Source organism: Fukomys damarensis, unplaced genomic scaffold (assembly GCF_012274545.1).
Source record: "Fukomys damarensis isolate Sample0158 unplaced genomic scaffold, DMR_v1.0_HiC HiC_scaffold_25, whole genome shotgun sequence".
Classification (NCBI taxonomy): domain Eukaryota; kingdom Metazoa; phylum Chordata; class Mammalia; order Rodentia; family Bathyergidae; genus Fukomys; species Fukomys damarensis.
The window spans coordinates 27,572,280-27,595,786 of NW_022900937.1; the positions used below are offsets into that span (position 1 = coordinate 27,572,280).

Consider the following 23,507-nt stretch of genomic DNA (forward strand, 5'->3'; position numbering starts at 1 on the left):
CTTTTTCTTTATGAGCTTTCCCCTACCCTTCCCACTTTCCCTACACCTTTAGCCCCTTTCTTCCTATTTCACATTGTCAATTATATCATTAGGATCTTATGTACTATTATAGTTTTTCACTCCAGAGAAAATATTCGCTATTTGCACATGTGTGACTTATTTATTTCACTTAGGAATATCTCCTCAATATGTATCCATTTTCCTATGAATGAATCTAATTTCTCATTCTTTATGGCTGAGTAATATTCCATTTTATAGAAAAACCACATCTTCTTTATCCATTTTCCAACTGATGGGCAAATGGGCTGTTTCCAAGTTTTAGCTATTACAACTGTGCTACTATAAACATAGGTGAGCTAAGAGTTTATCAATTTTATTTATTCTTTCAAAAAGCCAACTCTTTGATTCACTTATTTTTTGTATCATTTTCTTAGTTTCCATTGCATTGATTTCTGCTCTAATCTTTATTATTTCCTCCCTTGTTCGAGCTTTAGGTTTTTCTTGCTCTTGTTTTTCTAGGAGTCTAAGATTCATCATTAGGTGGTTTATTTGAGCTTGCTCTGTTTTCCTAGTGTTGGCATTCAGTGCTATGAATTCTCCATGTAGAACTGCTTTCATTGTGTCCCATAGATTCCTGTATGTTGTATTCTCATTTTCATTTATTTGTAAAAACTGTCTAATTTCTTCTTTAATTTCCTCTGTGATATTCAAACCTGTTCTGTGAGCTAGTATGTGATCTATCTTAGAGAATGACCCATGTGCAGCCAAAAAGAATGTATATTCTGATTTTGTGGGGTGGAACATTCAATAGACATATATTAAGTCCATGTGTTCAATAGCTTGCTTCAGTTCTAGTATTTCATTGTTGATTTTTTTGGCCTAAATGATCTGTATATTTGTGAAAGTGGGATATTTAGATCCCTCACCACAGTTGTATTAGTACTTATTTGGTTTTTCGTGTTTTTTAATATTTCTTTTATATAGTTGGGGGCATTAATATTTGGTGCATACATGTATATTAAGTCCATGTGTTCAATAGCTTGCTTCAGTTCTAGTATTTCATTGTTGATTTTTTTGGCCTAAATGATCTGTATATTTGTGAAAGTGGGATATTTAGATCCCTCACCACAGTTGTATTAGTACTTATTTGGTTTTTCGTGTTTTTTAATATTTCTTTTATATAGTTGGGGGCATTAATATTTGGTGCATACATGTTTATGATTGTAGGCCTAAATGATCTGTCTATTTGTGAAAGTGGGATATTTAGATCCCTCACCACAATTGTATTAGTACTTATTTGATTTTCGTGTTTTTTAATATTTCTTTTATATAGTTGGGGGCATTAATATTTGGTGCATACATGTTTATGATTGTCATTCTTCCACTTGAATTGTTCCCTTTATAAGTATGTACTGGCCTTCTTTTTCTCTTTTAATCAGTTTTGGTTTGAAATTTACTTTGTCTGCAAATAAGTTTGCTACCCCTGCTATTTTCTGGCCTCCTGTTGCATGGAGAATTGTTTTCCATCCTTTCACTTTCAGTCTATGGGCTTCTTTTTGCACTAGATCTGTTTCTTGTATACAACATATTGTTGGATTTTGCTTCTTAATCCATTCTGTCAATCTATTTCTCTTGATTGGTGAGTTGAGGCCATTGACATTGATGGTTATAACTGATATGTACTGGATTATTATTGTCATGTTATTGGCCTTTTGTTGACTCTTTACTTTTTGGCCTTCTCCTTTTAGTTTCTTGCCTTGCCTATTTGATTTGCTCTGTTGGGCCTCATGGTGTTGCTGCCTTCATTGTCTTTTTCTAGGATATTGGTTAGAATTCCTTGTAGTGCTGGTTTGATATTTATGCAATTTCTCAGGTGTTCTTTGTCATGGAACTATCTTATTTTCCCATCCATTTTGAAAGAGAGTTTTGCAGGATACACCAGTCTAGGTTGGAGGTTGTTTTCTTTTAGTACTTGAAATATCTCACTCCAGACTCTTCTTGACCTAAGGGTTTGTGTTGTCTGTGGTGATTCTGATGGGCTCTCCTTTGCATGTGATGTGTTTATTTTCTCTTACTACTTGTAGTATTTTGTTCTTCTGTTGGGTTTCTGGGATCTTGATTCTTATATCTGTAGCTGTAGATATTTTTTATCATGGCTAGTTGGGGCCCTATATGCCTCACTTATCTGTATGTCAAATTCTGCCCCTCTGTTTAGGAAGTTTTCTGTCATTAATTCTGTGAACAGATTTTTTTTTCTTTTGTTTGTTGAGACAGGGTCTCACTATGTAGTTGAAACTGACCTGGAGCTCACTATGTAGCCCAGGCTTGTCTCAAACTCACAGTAATCCTCCTGCCTCAGTCTCCCAAATGCTGGGATTACAGGTGTGCACCACCACTCCTGGCTCTATGAACAGCTTTTTTAAGTCATTTGTATTTTCTCCTGCTACTTCATGGATTCCTATCAGTCTTGTGTTATTCTTCTTTGCATCATCTAGGAGTTGTTTGATCGATTTCTCGTGATCCCCTACTGTGTTTAAGAGACCTCTCCTTTCACGGTCACTGACTGCAATCTTATCTTCTATAGCTGAGATTTTTATCTTTGCATTCTTGTATTCTGTTGCAAACATTTTTCAATGGAATTTTTAATCTCCTGGATATCTGTTTGAATTTGTTTTATGGATTCCATTTCTTTCCTATGTCGGGCATTTATTGTTTCCATTTCTTTATTATGTTGGGCCTTTATGGTCCTGAGCACATCTATTTCTTTGTCAGTTTCTGTTCTAGAGTCATGAATCATGACTTTCATTTTGCTGGCCATCTCTATGGTTATCTGGGAAATTATTTCTGTTTTGAATTTTTCTAGAGCCTGATTGATCTGTTTTGTTACTTCCTGTGCTTTCAGCTCAGCGTGTTCTGGTGTTTCACTATCAGACATTTTATCCTCATTTTCTCTACTGTTTGCCATTGGTGAACTAGAAGTCTGTCTTTGTGTGTTGCTTAAGTGTTATTTCATTTTTATTTTTGTTGCTGGGTTGTTCTTGGTTTAATTTTTGGGTTATTGCTTAAATCTTCCTGATATAGCTGCACTTTAGCTTTTGGGTCTCTATTGACTCATAGACATTCTGATTTTCATAATATCAGACAAAACAACTCATTAAATCAGTCACAGTCCTTTATCCCAATTGATACAATCAGCAACACAGTGTGATGAAGCATAACTTGCAATTTGACCACTTGTGGTAGTCTTTAGACTATCACCTTTAAACCAAGTGAATTGAATTAAAATTAAGAAGCAGTCCAAAATATGTTTGCAGTGAATAAACTTTTCAATATAGCATATTTACCATTTATGATGGGTGCTTAGACAAAGTTCGCAGGAGAGGAGTAGATAAGAAAAACAATTGGAGAAGGTTTCAAGTGAAGCCAGAGCATATAGAATGACCACACCATCTTTAGGAAATTGTTAAATTCAAAAGGGATAGACAGAGTAGAAGTAAAATGGACAAGAATATATCCCCTTAACAGTAATAGGAGCTCACTTTCCCTTGAAACTATTAAGCCCTGAGAGAGGTAGAATGACAGAAGAAAAGAACATAAAGAAAAGAGAAAAAATGATAAAAGAAGAAATCTGAGTTAGGGCACAAGCAGAAGCAGAAAGGGAGATGAGGGATAATATGGTGGAGCAAGAGACTGAGTTGGAGAAAGAGGACAAAAAAAAGAGAAAGAATTTGCACAGTGGAATGAGGAAAAGAAAGAAAAAATGAATTGAAGGGGCTTCTTTCAGACTGTATCTCTGCTGTCATAATATGCAACAAGCACTGCCATGTGCAGAACCAAGTTCCTTGATCTCAGCTAGTTGATGGCAAGAACCCATGATGCAGACTGATCTCGGGCTACAAGGCCCAGATTGAGTTCCCCGACCTCTTGAAGGGTTAAACGCCACATAGTTCTACTACAGGTTTCCCTTGCCCCTTCTTTAAAGATGTCCAAAGTTGAGAGCTCAGAAAAATATACTTTATGACCACCTCTGCTTCGGCAGAGTGGGTCCAAAGACTGGCACAATCAGGAGGTCTCAGGGCTTGGGAGGCGGGCTTTGGAGCGGTTCAGGGGTGCTCCCGCAGCCACCTTCCTGGTGCTGGAGAGATGGCAGAGGCACCAGCAGGGACTGAGCAGCTAAGCCAGCCTTCCTGGAGCTAGAATGATGGTGACAACACCAGCAGAGATCCAGAGTACATATAATATAAACTTTGTTTCTCAGAAGGAAATAAACAGCAACATCATGAGGCTACCTGTGAAAGCCAGAGAATTTTTATATCTCAGCTATCTAATAAAATTTCAACATGTAAAATAAAAGAAAATCGCATACTTCCATTTTAACGAATGAATAAACAAATGATTCCTTTTGAAAACTGCCTTATATTTGACAGATATTTCTCTGCAGAGGGATATGAATGGTGAACAAGGATCATTCCATCAACAACCTTCAATGAAATACAAATTCAAAAATCACCATTAACCTATTTATGATGAAGATTGCAATTGTTTGAATTTTGTACCAAATTGATATGTGTTACCTAGAAAAATCTAGGGAAAAAGATTTCGAAGAAGAAATTTTTGTCTCCTTCTTATGTGCCATTATAAACATTAAACACTAGGTATAACTTAGTAAATAACAGTTAACATCTGCAAACTAAAAATATTGCGGAACCAATAATTTGGCTTTTTTTTCTTAGAAATACAATGAAAGGAATAAAAGACAAGTCACAGACTCAGAAAATAAATATGACTTTTCCTTAATTCTTAAAGAACATGTAGTGAAAATTCCCAAGACCTTTTCAGGTAGAACCAAATATAATACCATCAAAATGGAATAAAATATAAATGACAACACTTGTCTAGAGCTCATGAAAAAATTGAAATGGGTCTTTTATGAAAAAATAAATGTACACAACCATGACATACCCATAATTTTGAAAATGTAAGAGAAAAACATTGGCCAAAACAAGTCCTGAGGAAGGTGAGAGCAGCAGGACAGAGTCCCTGTAGAGAGTAGCGCAAATGACTCCCACATATTGGGAGCGGCTTATGGAGGTGCAGATAGCAATGGTACAGAAGGATCCAAGGGGCTCACTCCTCTGGGCTGAAACCTACGTTCTCATACAGCTCATGAGGAGGCTTCTACCAGTTTCAGCCCCTCCAGATCTCGCCACAGGGTGAAGATCGCTTATAGCACAGCTAGGAAGTCTGGAGAAACCTGGAAGGAAGAATCAGGACTGAGTCGATGAGGGGCAGGCACTTTGCTACAGAGGAGGACAAACATTTCTTAGAGAGGAGCACAGACCCAGCCCTGCCACCTGGACTCCCCAAGGCTCTCAGCTTTGCAGACTCCTGTTGGATAATCCATCCCTCGACTTTCTGCACAGACCCTTGTACTCAGGGTCCATCAGTCCCACACCTTAGAGAGTTGGACACTCTCAGACAGCAATGGTAGAATCGTGTCATAAAGCATTTGTCCAAACCCACTGAACTCACAGCCCCAGAACTGAACTCATGTGAGTGCCATGATTCTGGGAGTTGTAGCATCACAGGTGTTCACCCTGCAGAACACAGCAGGACAGGAGGGCCTGGTGCCGGTGATGGGGTATGTTATGCTTTCTAGGGAAAGAGATTCATAGGAAGTCACTATACATTTTTCTGTGTTCTACTGTGAACATAAACCTGAACTACAACTAAATTTTGCTGAATAGAAATGTCAGAGAGATTCTAGGAGACATTTAGTTCATTTGGTACAAATTAAACATAGCATTCTCATATGATGAACTTGGCTTGTAGCTCATCATCCAAAAGATTTGAAATAGGTGTCAACACAAATGATTTCTAACCAATGTTTATGAAAACCTTCTCAATTGGAATACTTGTCTCCTCTGTATTTTGTATGTAGGGTGACTGTGATGTGAACAGTTTACCATAAAACTAGGATGCATATTTGAATCTATTATAGCTATCGTCATTTACTCTACTCAGTTTTCTGAGCAAGTCTTCAGCCTCATCCTCACAATCATGTCAGCCCCAAGGCAGTTGGTCCGCCCTGGGATGCTAACACACTCAGGATGTGGGTCAGCGCTCTGTATAACTAATGCACTATGGAATCAAATTTAATTCAGGGACATGAAAATATGGAGTCATGAATGCAGAATCTCCTGGGGAATGTGTCATGTAGACAGGAAGCTTCAGATCCTGACAGGAAATCACACTGGGCCACCCTCTGCACCTGTCCTGGGCTGACACTGAGCTCCGTGTGACCTGTGCGACCCCTGCTGGTCCTGCGCACCACAGCAGGGAAGTTTGTGTCTGGGCTCAAATTGAGGTTGCCTCACTGTGTCTCTAGCACAGTAGTACACGGCTGTGTCCTCAACTTTCAGGCTGTTCATTTGCAGATACAGTGTACTTGTGGCCTCATCCCTGGAAATGGTGAATCTGCCTTTCACAGATGTAGCATATTCTGTTGTATAACTATTAGCCTTGTTTCTAATGAAACCAACCCACTCTAGGCCCTTTCCTGGAGCCTGGCGGAACCAGTACATATAGTAATTGCTGAAGGTGAATCCCGAGGTCACACAGGAGAGTTTCAGGGACCCCTCAGCCTGCACCAAGTCTCCTCCAGACTCCACCAGCTGCACCTCACACTGCACACCTGCAAACAGAGAAACATCCTGCTCAGGAGAATGTCACAAATGTCCGCTGTTTATCTGACTCCAGTCCACTCACATACACACACACACACACACACACACACACACTAAGGATCTCTAATTCTTCATTAGTTACCTTTTAAAAGAGCAACCAGGAAAACCCAGCTCAGCACAAGCTCCATGGTGAGCCCTCTGTGCTCAGTCCTAATCACTGAAGGGCATAGGCTGGGCACCACGGCTGTGCTCCTCTGCACAGCTGTAGGGTCAGGGCTGAGCTACTTGTATCAGAGACTGGCAACCTTATTTGCATGGCCTCTGGCTGTATAATTATTCCTTTCCATCCCATGCAGGCTAAAACATTTGGGGTGTTGCCACTCACAACCAGGGTGAGGCTTCTGACTTGATTGAATCCCTTCATGCTCAGAACTATGCTAGTTCCAGTCAGTGCATTCATTTAGCACTACACATCCTTAAGTGCAACATCACACACCCTGGATTCACCAGCTCTGAAGTATCCCAGATATAGTGCATGATGCAGTGGGGGACATCTAGATGCAAGCCTGGGTGATGCACAGCCTGGGGCACAGGCAACACAATGAGGCTATGTTAAAGCACAGACCGGGACTGTAACAGTATCAGTTAGTGCTTATTAAAGGGGAAAATTTAATCATATTCATGTGAATGAATATATATGTGTACATGTGCACACAGAAAGGATGGCCAGGTCAGTACTCTGCTGCATTATAAGGAGCGTATGAGAGGACTGAGCAGTGTGGAACAGAGAAGGCTGTGCAAGGTCCAGGCCGAGCCAGCTGCACTCAGGGCTGGGAACAGCCATCTGAGAGCACCACAGCATCTGGGGGAGCAATGCAGGGACAGTCAGGGGAAGGAGAATGAGCTGGCCATCCAGAAAGCTGCTGCCTGAAGACGCTGCATCCAGCACCTGCATCTGGAGGTGAAGTTAAACCCCACACAAAGCACGCATCCTACTCCAGACTTAGTGGGGTTTCCCAGCAATATTTGGGCCCTAATATGGACACTACCATGGAAAAGGGACATCAGAGGAATTTGTTTTCTTTCTCTCTGCATTTATTAGGTTGTTTTGCTCCCCCCCCCTTTTTTTTGAATTTTTCTCTTTTGGGGGGAGAGATTAAGTTTTCAACATTATTGTTTAGTTTCTGTTGTCTATTCTGTTTCTCTCTTTTCTCAACAGTCTTTCTTGATTTTTTTATATTTCCATGTGAATGAACATTGTTGCTAGTCTTTCTGGTTCACTTTGATATTATTTTGCTTTCTCCTTCCTTCTTTCTCTCCTATCCTTTTGTCCAGCTTCCATAAGCTTGGGTGATCATCCTTTCTCTTTCAGGATTGCTTATATTCTATTTCTCTTCAGTTATAACTGTGATTTGAGCCTTATCGCTCTTAGATCCCCTCACATACAAGATAAAATCACTCTATCGAGGTGAAACTCACTGCATATAAGTTCCTGGTTTATGTTCATTGTTGTGATAAAACTACAGATCTTGTTTCTCTAATTACAGATGCCAAATTAGGAATTTCCACAGTTTGTCAGTTTCTAGAATGTGCAAGATGATACTGTTATTACTATTTCTACTACTTTAGCCAGGAAGCCTTATCTGTTATTATACTCAGGTGTTCAGCCTTGTGTGACAGCACTGTGATTGTGCAGGGTTGTAACCATTCCCATAGCCTAGTACCAAAAGACTGGTTACTCAGTAAAATAGATAGCAACTTCCCATGACTAAGAGAGTGGGAAATTAGGCTTCTGAAATGACACAAAGACCAAGAGCAAGCTACACATACAAGACATCTCTACGTAACACACATTTCTTAGGGAAGCTTCAGTCCCACTGACACAGCTACCTGACATAAGAAAAATACAAGGAACAACACAGAAAACAAATTAAAATTTAAATACTACAAAATCACAAGCCACAGAAGCAAACTGGACCCCCAACCTCCAGCCCGCACAACATAAATGAGGACAATGAGATGGAGGAAATCAGATGTCACCCACTTGAACTTTCTGCAATGATTTTCTCAGAAGTAAAAGAAAAATACATGTATGACTCTATAGAGAAAAACAAATCAGAAATAATTTGTCAGATAAAAAAGAAATGATGAACAAAATTAATGACTTGCTTCACAAATCTAGAGTAGACACGGATTTTTGAAAAATATAGGATCTTAGGAAAATGATGGAAACCATGAATGTCCAATTTAGGAAAGAAATGTACTCCATGAAACAGATTCAAACAGTTATGCAGGAAATGAAAAATTTCATTGAACATTTGTGAAATCTCATGTATGAAAGTGAACAGAGAATGTCAGACCTAGAAGACAGGATTGTGGACAGCTATGACAAAAAGAAAGATCTCTTGAATAACAAGGGACTATAGGAAAAAACAAACAAGAGCTGCAATTTGATGCAAAGAAAAACAATATAAGATTGAAAGGCATCCATAAAAAACAGGAGTCAGTACCAAGAGCAAAAAAACCTGTTCACAGAAGTAGTGATAGAAAACTTCTCAAACATAGAAAAAAAATTTCACATACAAATGAGTGACACATATAGAACTCCAATTTGCAATGATTAAAATAAATCTACACAGCAGCAGTTGGCCTGGCAATGTGCTATGTGTGGCTGGGAGCACGAGGCAGGGGGCCGCAGGGAGCACAGGGCCTTCCAGACATGCTTAGCAACATGGCCACAGCAACCAACAAGCACAGGGCAGCAGCCTAGGCAGTCACAAGCAAAGACCTGCCCCAGCATGACTGAGGGTCAACAATGACTACAGCAAATCAGGCCATGCAGCTGACAAGGGATTTGCAGTGTCATTAGAGGGGTGGGTGCAGTCACCGCCCTACTGCATGAAGAGCCAGGCCAACTACAGAAGAGACTGGGGCAAGGGCTCCAGGGTGGCATGGTGACTCCGTTCTCCCAGAGAAACTGATTGTTCTGTCCTGCTTGCACTGGCCCTCACTTCCGTTTCCCGCATTGAGGCCTTCCCTGCTCAGTGGTGAGAGGGAGAAGCCCCTAACTGTGCGATCCATCTGGGCCTGCTGCTGGCAGACCATGGGAGGTGGGCAATGCTCAGAGGAGAAAGGCTTGGCTCAGAGGAGAAAGAGTTGGCTCAGAGGACCGAGAGAATCCACTGCCACCTGCACTCAGAGAGCCAGCTACAGCGCCCTGAGATCAAGCTCCTCCTCCTGGGCACAGTTAACTCAGGCCAGAGTATTACTGTCAAGCAGAGGAAGAGCTTCCACAGTGGTGGCATCAATCTGGAGGCCTGCAAGGAGATTCTCTAGATAGAAGACCCAAGAACTCCACCTGAGAGCTTCTAGACTTAATAACCAAATTCAATTGAGTAGATAAATACAAGGTCAGAGATCAAAAATAAAAGCTTTCTTGTACATGAACAACAGTCTCACTGAGAGAGGACATGGTAAAATAACTCCTTTCAGAATAACATCAAAAAAAGAAACAACTAGGAATCAAAAAAAAAAAAAAGAAAGAAATCAAAAATCTCTATTCTGAAAGCAGCAAAAGGCTGAAAAAAGAGGTTGAAGATTCTACCAGAAAATGAAAAGGCATTGCTTGCTCCTGGGTAGGAAGAATCAACATACTGAAAATGGCCATACTTCTAAAACTGCAATATAGATTCAATGTCATGCCAATTGAAATCCCCACAGCAGGCTTCACAGAACTCGAGAAAACAATCCAAAAATCCATTGGAAAAAGAAGACACCTGGAATAGCTAAAGCAATTCTAGGAAATAAAGACAAGGTAGGAGGAATCAAAATTCCTAATTTAAAACTATACTGCAAAGGCCAGGGATTTAGCTCAGCAGTTCTGTGGCCTGCCTTGCAAGTGCAAGGACCCGAGTTCAATCCCTGGTTAAAAAAAAAAAAAAGAAAGAAAGAAAACTATACTGCAATGCTACTGGGATAAAAATAGACTGATACTGGCAATGAACCAGACCTGATGACCAGGGAACTGATTAGAAGTTGCAGAAAAACCTCCAGACACACTCAGCCACCTCATGTTTGAGAAAGAAGCCAAACACTCTCACTGGAGGAAAGATAGACTCTTTACTAAATGGTGATGGAAACACTGGGTTTCAATTTGCCACAGATTAAAACTAGATCTGTATCTCTCATCATGCACTAAACAAAAATCAAAATGGATTAAAGATCTAAATACTAAAACAGAAAACACTAAACCACCTGGAAGAGAGGTTAGGTAGAACTCTTAAAAACATTGATGTAGGAAAAGATTTTGTGACTATAACCTCAGTTACCCATGAAGCAGCACAATGAACAAGTCTTCTTACGAAAAAGCATGTACACAGCAAGAAAAACAACCCATAGTGTGAAGAGACAGCATACAATGTGGAAAAATTTTTTCACCAGTTGTTCCTCAGACAAAGGGCTACTATCTAGAATACAGAAAGAAATTTAAAAAAAGGGACCTCCCAAATTGAAAAACCCAATCCAAAAATGGGCATCTGAAATAAACGCACATTTCTCAAACAGAGAAGAAATAGCAAATAAACATATGAAAGTGTTCAACATCACTGGTTATTCAAGGAATGCAGATGAAAACAACACTGAGATTCCACCTCACCCCTGAAAGAAATGCTGCTATCATAAAATCAACCACAAACAAATGCTCATGGGGCTGTGGGGAAAGAGAAACCCTGTTCTTCTGCTGCTGGGAGTGTAGGCTGGTGCAACCACTGTGGAAATCAGTATGGGGATACTTCAAGCAGTAGGATTGGCGGTCCCATCTGACCCAGGTCGTCCTCTGCTGGGTATCATCCCAACAGAATGAGAAGAATTATACGACAGTGATATATGTGCACCCATGTTCATAGCAGCACCATCTGTGATAGCTAAAACTGGGAAGCAGCTCAATTGCCCAACAGCTCGAGACTGCATAAAGAAAATTCTTTGTTAAAAAAATGAATAGAGTATTATTCAGCCGTAAAGAAGGAATATCTAGAGACATTTATAGCTAAATGGATGTACATTGATGCCATATTCTTAAGGGAAATAAACGGGACACATATTTGTAAATACATAATAGTTTCTCTAGTGTGAGAAACTGAAAGTATAAATAAGGACTAAAAGGCATAATAGATATGGTGACAGAGGAAGAAAAGGGGCAAAGGAGAAAGGCGAGTCCGAGGGGTAGGGGAAAAGAAAGATGGAAATGGAATTAATATGAGAAAAAGAAAAAATGGAAACGAAGTTTTTGTAGATAGGGAGGGGTGCAGGGGTTGAAGGGAAGGCAGGGAAACAGGGAAAAGATAACAACCAGGATGTACTATGCAAACACACTAATTTACCTTCATGAATATCATTCTATTGTATACTGTAAAGATACCAGTCAAATTCATTTTAAAAGCAGATAATGGAACAGTGTTGCGGCTGCCATCCTGGAATGTGTGACCGTGGAGAGAGGACAACTCCAATCCCACGGTGGAGCCTTCACCACCACACTCACTGCCCCGAGCCTCCTCTTCCATGGCCCAGGAAGAAACCCCTCGGCATTGAGAACCACACAGGTGGGGAAACCCATGATGTGGCCTCAAGTGAAGAAGACGATCCAGGAAGCACAGGAGCTGGTGGCCAGCCAGGGCCTCCTGCACACCCCAGAGAATAAGATTATCGCAGCAAGGCCATCATTACTTGCACCATATGCAAAAACCCTGTATCCAGAAAGGGATATAAGGCCAGTGTGCCAACCCTACTTTTGTCATGGCCTCTTAAGTAGGCAGACAGCTACCACGGCCTTATGTGGGCCCTGTACTCACAGATATGAATATCACTTTGAATTATACATCACACTTCTTACATCTACAGCTGTGTTTCAAACCCAGGTCCTCATGATGCAGCTACTGCCTGTCTGCTCAGCTGCAAAAGTGTGCAGTGCTCCCTGGACACACAATATACACCTTGGACTGCCACACTTGAGCTTGCCCACCTCCCCTCCTGCTTTAGACCTCCTGTCAAGGAGACCAGGGGCAAAACACGCCCACATCAACCTGTGTTTATAGATTAGGGCTCCAGAATCAAAACAATGGGGAGAGACAATAACTGTTCAGCTTGGCACAGAGTCTAATGGTAACAGTATTGAGTACTATGGACACAATCCCACTGTTTTGTATTATATATTATGTGTTACGTATTATGTCTATGTTCTCCTAAGTTCTGAACAAACTCCTTCATGTTCCACCTCTTGGACAGAAAGGGACACGCTTCATGGTTTTATGTTTCCCTCTTCCTGTGGTGAGAATGTGTGTGACTTTGTTATTTTCTAGTATTTGCAGACAGGAAACAGGACCGGTGTTCATTTGGATGCCTGTTAGTGAATCTCTCATTTTCATCTGTCAGTGACACTCTCGCTCTCTCTATATATTGTCATATTGTTTGTCTGTGACAGCATCACAAGCTATAACACATAACTGCCCATCTATGAAGTGTGCACCTAAGGAGTAACACACATGGACACTTACACAACCACACACCATTAAGGCTGGGTCCTGGCAGGCCCATCCACATATTTTGTGGACTCCTTATGATGCAGTCGTCCTTCCTACAGTCTGCTTTGAACAAGAATATATTCAGCCTTCTTTGGAAGGTTGAATTGTTGGACTACAAAGGACAGTTCTCAGAGTAGAATAAGAGATGGGGAAAGTCTTCCCCGTGTATCTGCCTGGAGAAACATGTAGGTGGCCTCTCTTCCCTTCCCTCTCTCAGAGCCTTGAGGGAGACCTGGGTCCTCAACTTGAGATCCTGGAGAATTTTAAGGTGCAGTGTGTGGTCCCAGGAGCTCTCACTGACACCCTCCTCCTGTCCTGTCCTCCAGGCATCTGTCATCTCCCGGCACTGTTCCCCCCAGCATGGGACCCAGGACCTTCTGTGCTAGGGAAGCAGCTGCCATCTGTGCTTCTCGACTTCCTCTCTCTCCAGGTCTCTGGGTGCAAACTTAGTTCTATGATGGATCCAAGGAAACTATAGATACTTCAGTGACGATGCTGTTGTAGGTGAGGTGTGGAGCAAGGTGAGGTTGTGAGGGTGTCATGGCTTCCAGGAAGTGTGGGAGAGCCTGGTCCAAGGTCACTCACGAGGGACAATGGCCTCTGTCTCAGGACATCACCTTAGCTCTGGCTTCAGGAGCCCATGAATGTGCAGAGTCATGAGTGCAAATCATCTCCTACTTACTATATACTTACCTTAAAGCAGAACTTGTGAAGGATAAGTGCAGCACTAATCCCTACACAGATTAAAATAGATATTGTAAAACTTTAGTATTTTACCCTCACTAGATGTTTTATACAATAATACTGATAGACACGTCAAAATCTATGCATGTCTGGATGTCAGGGAGAGACAAACACAGACAGAAACAGTCAAGGAGACAAAATACAGAAATTGTAGGGCAAATCGTAGCAATGTACTTAAAAACCCAAATATACAAATCCCACTGTGGAAGTTCAGACACAAGTCTCACAAGCCCACTTAGCCGAAAGACCCTTGAGACCACAGACACTGCTCTGAGTCCAGCTGCCCTCCTCCCCTCAGTGCAGGGCTCCACATGGGGCTGGGCAGAGACAGGGACCCAGGTCTCCGGTGGTGGCCCTGCAGAGAGATCTGTGTGTTCTCATACTCTGTGGAGATGAACCAGAAGGACATCATTTCCTGAACACAAACATTCATCTCTGCATGAGACGACAACACCTCTTGGTGATAAAATTAGTTTATTTATTCTTAGATGATGTTGGCGACAATTTGAAATTTGAAAACACCTGTCTGAATATTTGTAAGGTACTTTGAGATGTACAGAGTCATGTTTATACTTATCATAAGATATATATGAATTGAAAGAATAAAGGCAATAAATGATATCTTTAGGAAGTTTAATTTAACAATGAATATGCCCTTCACACTTCAATGTTTCCTAAGTCATCTGCAGGTTATATCCTTCATTTTTTCCTCAGGTCACACAATTACACATTAGCAGAAACTCTTTACTTCTTCCCTTGTCCTTTGTCTCTCCAAGGCCATTGAAGCTTTAGTAACCTGGAGCCCGGGAGTGCACGCTCCTGTGCCCAAAGTGCCCTGCTTTTCTGACTCACCGTGCTCCTTGGTCTCTGAGCCAATCATTGGGTTCTCCTGTGGGCAGTTTGCACACTTGGCTCACGCAGTACTTCTGGCAGTGGCGCCAGGTTGGCATGAGCACGTAGAGATTCCATGAAACTCCAAAACTGTAGGATCAGAGTCATAAAAGATCCTGGAATCCCTGTACCTGGGCTATGTATTGAGATGTTCATCACCCAGAGAGAAAACTCTCCAGGATTTTCTCCACATCTGCTGGGAAACTGACTCTCTAAACGAGTGTGTGCCAAGCTCCCCCTGCTCCTCACGAGTTTCCCTGCTGAGAGGTTTTTGTCTGGGCTCCCATTTGTATCAGATCACTGTGTGTCTTGCACAGTAATACACGGCTGTGTCCTCCGCGGTAACAGAGTTCAGCTGCAGAGAGAACTCGTTCTTCCCCGTGTCTCTGGAGATGGAGATGCGGCTCTGGAGGGACGGGCTGTAGCCAGTGCCACCATTGCTATTTATGTACCCCATCCACTCCAGGCTCTTTCCTGGGGGCTGACGGATCCAGTGCCACCAGTAACCACTGGCTGTGATGGAGAGTCCAGTGACCGTGCATTTGAGGGACAGAGTCTCCGTAGGCTTCACCAGGCCACGTCCCGACTCCCTCAGCTGCACCTGAGACAGGACACCTGTGGAAGAACATTCAGTCCTTGTCAGTTACTTGCAGTGACAAACTCCCTGTGTGCCCTGTGTCTAAAGTCTGGGACACTCACCTTGGAGAGCTGTCACCAGACACAGGAGAAGACCCAATAGCGTCATCTTCTGGACCACAGCCAACCTTCCCCAGACACCTCAGCCCTCTCTGAGGAAAGAGCACTGAGCTCCACAGCTCAAGAGGGGAATTTGACTGTAGAACTGGTAGATGGATTTGCATATGGAGGAAGTTTCTTCTTATACGACGGGATGCAGTTCATCGTGCTCCCTGTGCCTGTTAATGCCCCTGGGTTTCTCTATGTGCAAAAGAAAGATGCATATGATTCTGAGAGGAGATAGCACTGGGTGTTTCAGAACAGCGCAAGGGACACCAGTAAATCTCAGCTCCTCCCTGCTGGCAGCACAGTGGATACGGAGATGACAGGATTTGAGTTCCCTGCTAAAGGCCCTAAGACAACAGTTGTGTGCTGCGCTGTGCAGGGAGATCTCCTGAGACAGGCTTTCACACTGCACTGGGCCTGAATAGCACACTATAAAAAGAAAGACTCTCTATGCCTAGTTTCCTTAGTGTTTTGGTCATCAGTTTATGCTGGATTTCATCGAACCTTTCTATGTATCTATTGAAATGATAACATGGGTATTGCCGGTGCTTCTGTTTATGCAGCAAATTACATTTATCACATCCTGTGTGTTATACCAACCCTGCATCACTATAACCAATCCTACACTGTCAGGGTGTTTGAGCTTATTGATATTTGTCTGCATTCTGATTGTGTGTGTCTTATTGAGGACTTTTTGTTTATGTTAAACAGATTGATCTCTGGCATTTTTTAAATTAAATCCTTTATATAAACAATACATCTTCTCTTGCACACATCGCTGTGGGAAGCGTCTATAACTGCTTTGGGAAGATACTTAGAAGAGAAAGAGCAGGTCAGACAGAATGCCAACTTCTAGTTTTTTTCAGGAATGTCCATACTAATTTCCATTGTACTTAGATCTTAAAAACAAGTCACCACAGCACAGCAATACATACATTACTATGTTTATAGCAGCATAATTTATCATAGCTAAATCCTGGAAGCAGCCTGTATACTTATCAACAGATCCAAGATAAAGAAATTATGATAGATAGATAGATAGATAGATAGATAGATAGATAGATAGATATAGATAGATAGATAGATAGATAGATAGATAGATAGAGATAGATAGATATAATGGAATATTACTTGCCTATGAAAAATTAAAAATCTGATATATTAGTTGGGAAATGGATACACCTCAGAAATAAAATTCAGGGAGATAAACCAGGGCTGGGAGTTTAGCCTATGATGTCTCTCGCTTGAGGAAGCAAAGTACAATCACGTCTAACATGCAGACCAAACTCACTTCTTTAATGCAGTTGCCACCACTGCAATTAAAACTCTATGCTCAGCTGCTGGGGCTGGCTGGGGTCTTCGCTTTCTGGGGCCACATGGCTCCCACGCCTATGGAAAGGGCGTTGTGTGCTCTGTAGCACGTGTGCCACAGCTTCTCTGCCCCCCAAAAGGGCTCAGTTGTTGAATCACCTGAGACTGAGTATTTCTGGTTTTCAGCTTTCCAGGATGCAGCGCACACCCATTGTTTAATTGTGCTGGTCTCAGGAATTTAATCCTGTTTTTCCTCTTTGCCCTCTTCTGTAGTTTCCTAACACTGTTAACACAATTCCTAACACAATTAACAATGTTTAATTTAAACATTTCCGGAGCATCTTGAGGGTCAGACCTGAAAATGCTCTGTTCTTTCTCTCAGAAATAACACAAATAATATTCATTCATTGATACTGATCTTGTTTAGGGCTGAAGATTTCGCGCATTGTTTCTGCTGCCTGCCTCACAAGCACAAGGACAAGAGTTCAATCTCTGGAACCAAAAAGAAAAAAAATTCTGATCTCATTTAATTGTTAACCTCATTCCATTTCAAATAATATCCATTGTGTGGTGGGACCCATTTACTTTTCTTAACTGGCCCTAAATGTATTTCTGCTTTTAAACCACAATACTGAAGGAAAGCTTACATATATAAAAAATCACTGTAAACATATTCCTCTTTATGAATTTTGGCCATTGAAAGGGCTTCAAGTCAGAATTTCTCCGTACTGAGTTGTCTGTATGGGGACTTATAATCATCCTTTTCAGGACAGTGTACACAGCGTTCTACCTGCTCAGAGCTCAGGAGACATAGTAGAGGACCTTGTATTCCTTGTTAAAGTACTTGGAACCCAATGGGGTCCGCATGTTTTCTTTTGTGTGCAGATCCCACTGGATCCGTTTGGCAAATGCACTCGGGCTGAGGAAGCCTCCCTACATGTCCTGGGGAGCCAGCAGGACCGATGTCCATCCTCTGTGTAAGGAAGCATCTTTCCACACCTTTGAGGTTGACCGGGTGAAATCTCAGACTCTGTCTCAGGGATGAAACTCCAAGTCTTCTTCTCTTCTCCAGCTCTTCTGGGAGCAGAATCGGGCTGCTCTGTGCAGATGTTCAGAAATGTTGCCATGGTCTGGTCCCTTCCCTGCCCCTGACCTACTGCCCTAATGTCCCTCATGGCTGCTCCTGAGAACACCTTTAACTGAATCTCTTCCGTATTGATCCATATCCCATGAAGCTACCTGGACTATATTCAAGATAATGCTCATTAACAGAAGGTGGGAGATGCAGCTGGAGGGGCTGGTTAGTACGAAAGGGTCCTTCTGACTCGGTTGATATAGCAGGACGTCAGTCAGGACCTAGACTTGAGCAGACTCCAATACCGTGGTCCAGTGGGCAGGGGAAAGTTGAGCCTCACAGTAGGACAGCTGCAGGTGGCAGCCAACAGTGGGCCCTCCTTCCTCTCCTGAATTTTGCAGTGCTGCCCCCTTCTGGGCTTCCTCATCAAGTGCAGAGTCACCAAGAACAGGATCAACAGCAATGCTGCTCAGTCCACAGCTGTAACCGTGGGCCACACTCCACTCTTGTTTACTGAGTCACACAATGTGTGTTCTGCAGCATTTCTACCACACACTCGCTGTCTTAGCAATGTTATTACACCACAGTAGCACATTGTGGAAAGTGAATTTATGGGATATGCTTAGACCTTTGGGGAATAAGTGGTGTAGACAGGAGGCTAACCCAGGCACTATGGACCAGAACTCTGTCTTGATAAAGATGTGCATGAGATGCTCAGTTCTGCATCTGATGTCTGTGAAGTTTGTTTCCAACAGAATTCATTCAACTCACCTGATTCACCTAATAAGTTCAACGGATCATGCCACTTACAGCTACAGCTCATCATAAAGTTATTGGAGGTGAACCCACATTTTTCTGCTAATGAATAATGGGAACCAAGGCAATATTAATTATGAACGTGATTACGCTAATATGCCATGTAATGTAAGTTATTATGTTAACCCTTAAAAGATACTACAGCAGTTATTAAATGGTATCATAGCATGGTAGGGAAAATAAAATAAACCCTATAATTGAAAAAATTGTCACATTTGTCAAGAACTGTGAGGGCTATGTTACTGCTGTTATGAAAATTTCATTCAGTGATTGATTCATAATTGTACATATTTTACAGAATTCTACTGGTTGCATCCATTGTGAAAAAGCCCAGAGAACACAAAACAATTCCAGATTCACAAGGTCCAAAAACTTCAATAGAGAAGAAAGAGTAAATTTAGGGAAAGAGAAGTCTCTTTAATAACTGGTTTTGATATAACTGGATAATATATGCAAATGAATGATAGTTGAAACTGTGGCATACAATATAGAAATTTAATAAAAAATGAATTAAATAAAATGTGGAAAAATATTATGAGACTTTTACAACAAAAAGGGAAATCTCCTTAACATTGATTCTTTCCATGAATTTTAAATTTAAACAGTGGAGGCAACAAAATCAGAAAAAGGAAAATCACACTGCACAAAATTTAACTCTGTTTTTTCTAAGAGGGAAATAAGCAACAACATCATAAGGATATCTGTAAAACGGAGAGAATATTTACATGTCAGCTATCTAACAAAATTTCAACATCTAATTTAAAAGAAAATTTCACCTTGGTTTCCAGAAATGAATGAACAATTGATTCCTTTTGAAAACTGCCTAATATTTGACAGATGTTTCTCTGCAGAGGTGTATGAATGGTGAACAGGTACAAGAGAAAGATCACGCAATCGCTAACCCTCAATGAAATACAAAATTGACATCACCATTAACCCATTTTTGGTGAACGTTGCAATTGTTTGAATTTTGCAAAAAATTCATATGTATTACGAGAAAAATTTAAGAGAAAAATTTTGAAGAGAAAACTTTTTATGTCTCCTTCTTATGTTCCATTCTAAACATTAAACTCTAGGCATAACTTACAAAATATCAGTTAACATCTGCAAAATAAAAATAAAATATTGCAGCATCAGTAAGTTATTTTTTCCTTTAAAAATACAATGAAGGGAATAAAAGACAAGCCAAGACTAGGAAAATGAATCTGATGTTTCCTTAAATATTAAAGAACATGTAGTGAGGATTCCCAAGATCTTTTCAAATAGAACCAAATATCAAACCATCCAAAATGCAATAAAGATATAAATGACAACGCTTGTCTAGGACACATGACAAAATGGAAATGTGTCTTTCATCAAAAAATATATTTACACAACCATTCACATACCCATAATTTAGAAAATCTAGGAACAAAATATTGGTCAAAACAAGTCCTGAGGAAGGTAAGTGCAGCAGGACAGAGTCCCTGTAGAGAGGAGCACAAATGATTCCTGCATTTTGGGAGAAGATTATGGAGGTGAAGATAGCAACGGTACAGAAGGATCCAAGGGGCTCACTCCACTGGGCTGAAACCTATGTTCTCATACATCTCGTGAGGAGGCTTCCACCAGTTTCAGCCCCTCCAGCTCTCCCCACAGGGTGAAGATCGCTTATAGCACAACTAGGAAGTCTGGAGAAGCCTGGAAGGAAGAATCAGGACTGAGTCGATGAAGGTCAGGCACTTTGCTACAGAGGAGGACAAACATTTCTTAGAGAGGAGCACAGACCCAGCCCTGCCACCTGGACTCCCCAAGGCGCTCAGCTTTGCAGACTCCTGTTGGAGACTCCATCACTCAACTTTCTGCACGGACCCTTGTACTCAGGGTCCATCAGGCCCACACCTTAGAGAGTTGGACACGCAGACAGCCATGGTGGAGCAGTGTCATAAAGCATTTGTCCAAACCCACAGAACTCACAGGTCAGAACTGAACTCATATGAGAGCCATGATTCTGGGAGTTTATGCGTCACAGGTGTTCACCCTGCAGAACACAGCAGGACAGGAGGGCCGGGCGCCGTAGACTGGGTATGTTGTGTTTGCTAGGGCAAGAGATTCACAGGAAGTCGCTACACATTATTCTGTATTTTACTGTGAATATAAACCTGAACTACAACTAAATTTTGCTGAAGAGAAATGTCAGAGACATTCCAGGAGAGATTCAGGTCATTTGTTAGAAATTAAACATAGCATTCTCATATGAAGAACTTTACTTCTAGCTGATTATACAAAAGATTTGAAATATGTGTCAACACAAATGATTTCTAAGTACTGCTTATGAAAACCTTCTCACATGGAAGATTTCTTTCCTCTGTATTTTGTATGTAGGGTGACTGCCTCGTGGATATTTTACCATAAAACTATGATGCATACTTTTGTCTATTACACCTGCCATCAGTTACTTCACTCAGTTTTCTGAGCAATTCTTCAGCCGCGTCCTCACTATTGTGTCACTGCCAGGGCAGCTGGTCCTCCCTGGGGTGCTAACACACTCAGGATGAGGGTCAGTTCTCTGTGTCTTGAACAATAATACCCGACTGTGTCCTCAGACCTCAAATTGCTCAGCTGAATTTAGGCTGTGCTGGAGGAGGGGTCTGCATTGAAGCTGACCCTTCCCTGGAACTTCTGAGCGCACTTAGTGTCACAATGACCAAAGTGGTTCCATGACAACCACTCCAACCCCCGCCCAGGGTGTGGTCTCACCAAGTTCATGAAGTAGCTGGTGAAAGTGTAGCCAGAGCCTTGCAGCAGACTTTTTTCTGATGCCTGAGGTGTACTTATCTCAGCTCCAGGTTGCAGAAGCTTCCTTTGGTCATGGAAACCTTTGGGGAGGAGAAGGCACCAAAGCAATGATCTGGGAAAGGCTGTAGACCCCTCTTCAGCCCTGAGACAGGACTCCCTTACCTGTAGCCACAGCCATCCGGAAGAGGATGCTGCAGGTCGAGTTCATCATGGAACATGTGCTCTGGGGGATTCTGCAAGGGACAGTGCTGATTGCACCATGATCTGGGTCATAGCCACAACAACATTACCTAAGTAGTTCAGGCTTTTACATAGTCATCAGGCAGGGATCTACTTAGTTCTATTGTCTTCCATATCAAGGAAATAGATAACAAAAAAAAAGAAAAGGAGAATAAAAATAAGGATGGGTAGTGAACAGAGAATATCACTGAAGTGTGTTTTTCATAAAAAAATGTATGACATACTGACTGTGTGCCCTCAGGATCTGATCCTGGTCACCACAACGAGTCATGTTGCCTTCAAAAGGGACATTTGAACCTGTGTACTATGAGGACACAGTGCTTCTCACTCTTTGTTACAGCTTGTGTTTAGGTGTCCCCACAAAGCCTCATCTTGATATGGAGGGGCTTCCTTCTTCAGAGATGGCTGAATCTGGAGTGTGTGGTAATGGGATAAAGGGTGCTGATTACTAAACCACTACATGTGAGTGATTTTCAAGCACTGTCCTAATCTGGTAGTCTGGGATGGGATGGGTTAAAAGAGGCAGAAAGATGCTGTTAGTCAGCTTCCTTCACCATAAAATGTTGTCCCAGTGCCACTCTCCATTGGAGACAGCCAGTTAAGGACTAAAACCTGTACCAACTGTAAGGCACAGAATTCTTCTGCTTTAACTATGGTTGTTTAGTATTTGATCTCAGCATCAAAAGAAAAACAGCTAATTGCACTATGGAATCAAATTTAATTCAGGAACATGAAAATTTAGAGTCATGAATGCAGAATCTCCTGGGGAATATGTCACATGAACAGGAAGTTTCAGATCCTGACAGGAAATCGCACTGGGCCACCTTCTGCAACTGTCCTGGGCTGACAATGAGCTCAGTGTGACCTGTGCGACCCCTGCTGGTGCTGAGCACCCCAGCAGGGAGATTTGCATGTGGGCTCACACTGAGGTCTCCTCACTGTGTCTCTAGCACAGTAGTACACGGCTGTGTCCTCAACTTTCAGGCTGTTCATCTGCAGATGCAGTGTGTTTATGGACTCATCCCTGGAGATGGTGAATCTGCCTTTCACAGATGTAGCATATTCTGTTGTATAACTATTAGCCTTGTTTCTACTAACAGCAACCCATTCTGGGACATTTCCTGGAGCCTGGCGGACCCATTCCATGTAGTAATCGCTGAAGGTGAATCCCGAGGTCACACAGGAGAGTTTCAGGGACCCCCCCCCAGGCTGCACCAAGCCTCCTCCAGACTCCACTAGCTGCACCTCACACTGCACAGCTGCAAACAGAAAAACATCCTGCTCAGGAGGATATCACACATGACCACTGTTTATCTGACTCTCATCCACACACACACTAAGGATCTCTAATTCTTCATTAGTTACCTTTTAAAAGAGCAACCAGGAAAGCCAAACTCAGCACAAGCTCCATGGTGAGCCGCCTATGCTCAGTCCTGATCACTGAGTGGAAACAGCTGGGCATCTAGGGCTGGGCTCCTCTGCAGAGCTTCAGGGTCAGGGCTGGGCTACTTTTATCAGCAGACAGAGGTCCTATTTGCATGGCCTCAGGTTGTGTAACCATTATTTTCCATCCCATGCAGGCTAAAACGTTTGGGGTGTTGCCACTCACACCCAGGGTGAGGCTTCAGACTTTATTGAATCCCTTCATGC

General features: G+C 42.0%; 3 gene segments (V, D, J or C); all 3 read right to left on the reverse strand.

Annotated features, from left to right (window-relative positions):
• Positions 1 to 6,248: 6,248 nt before the first annotated feature.
• On the reverse strand, positions 6,249 to 6,930 carry LOC104852978. The segment is given in 2 exon segments: positions 6,249 to 6,694; positions 6,829 to 6,930. Coding segments are annotated over 2 exon segments (492 nt in total).
• An 8,258-nt stretch (positions 6,931 to 15,188) lies between these two features.
• On the reverse strand, positions 15,189 to 15,683 carry LOC104852979. The segment is given in 2 exon segments: positions 15,189 to 15,511; positions 15,596 to 15,683. Coding segments are annotated over 2 exon segments (369 nt in total).
• Positions 15,684 to 22,712: 7,029 nt separating this feature from the next.
• On the reverse strand, positions 22,713 to 23,304 carry LOC104852980. The segment is given in 2 exon segments: positions 22,713 to 23,116; positions 23,223 to 23,304. Coding segments are annotated over 2 exon segments (450 nt in total).
• Between the last annotated feature and the right edge of the window lie 203 nt (positions 23,305 to 23,507).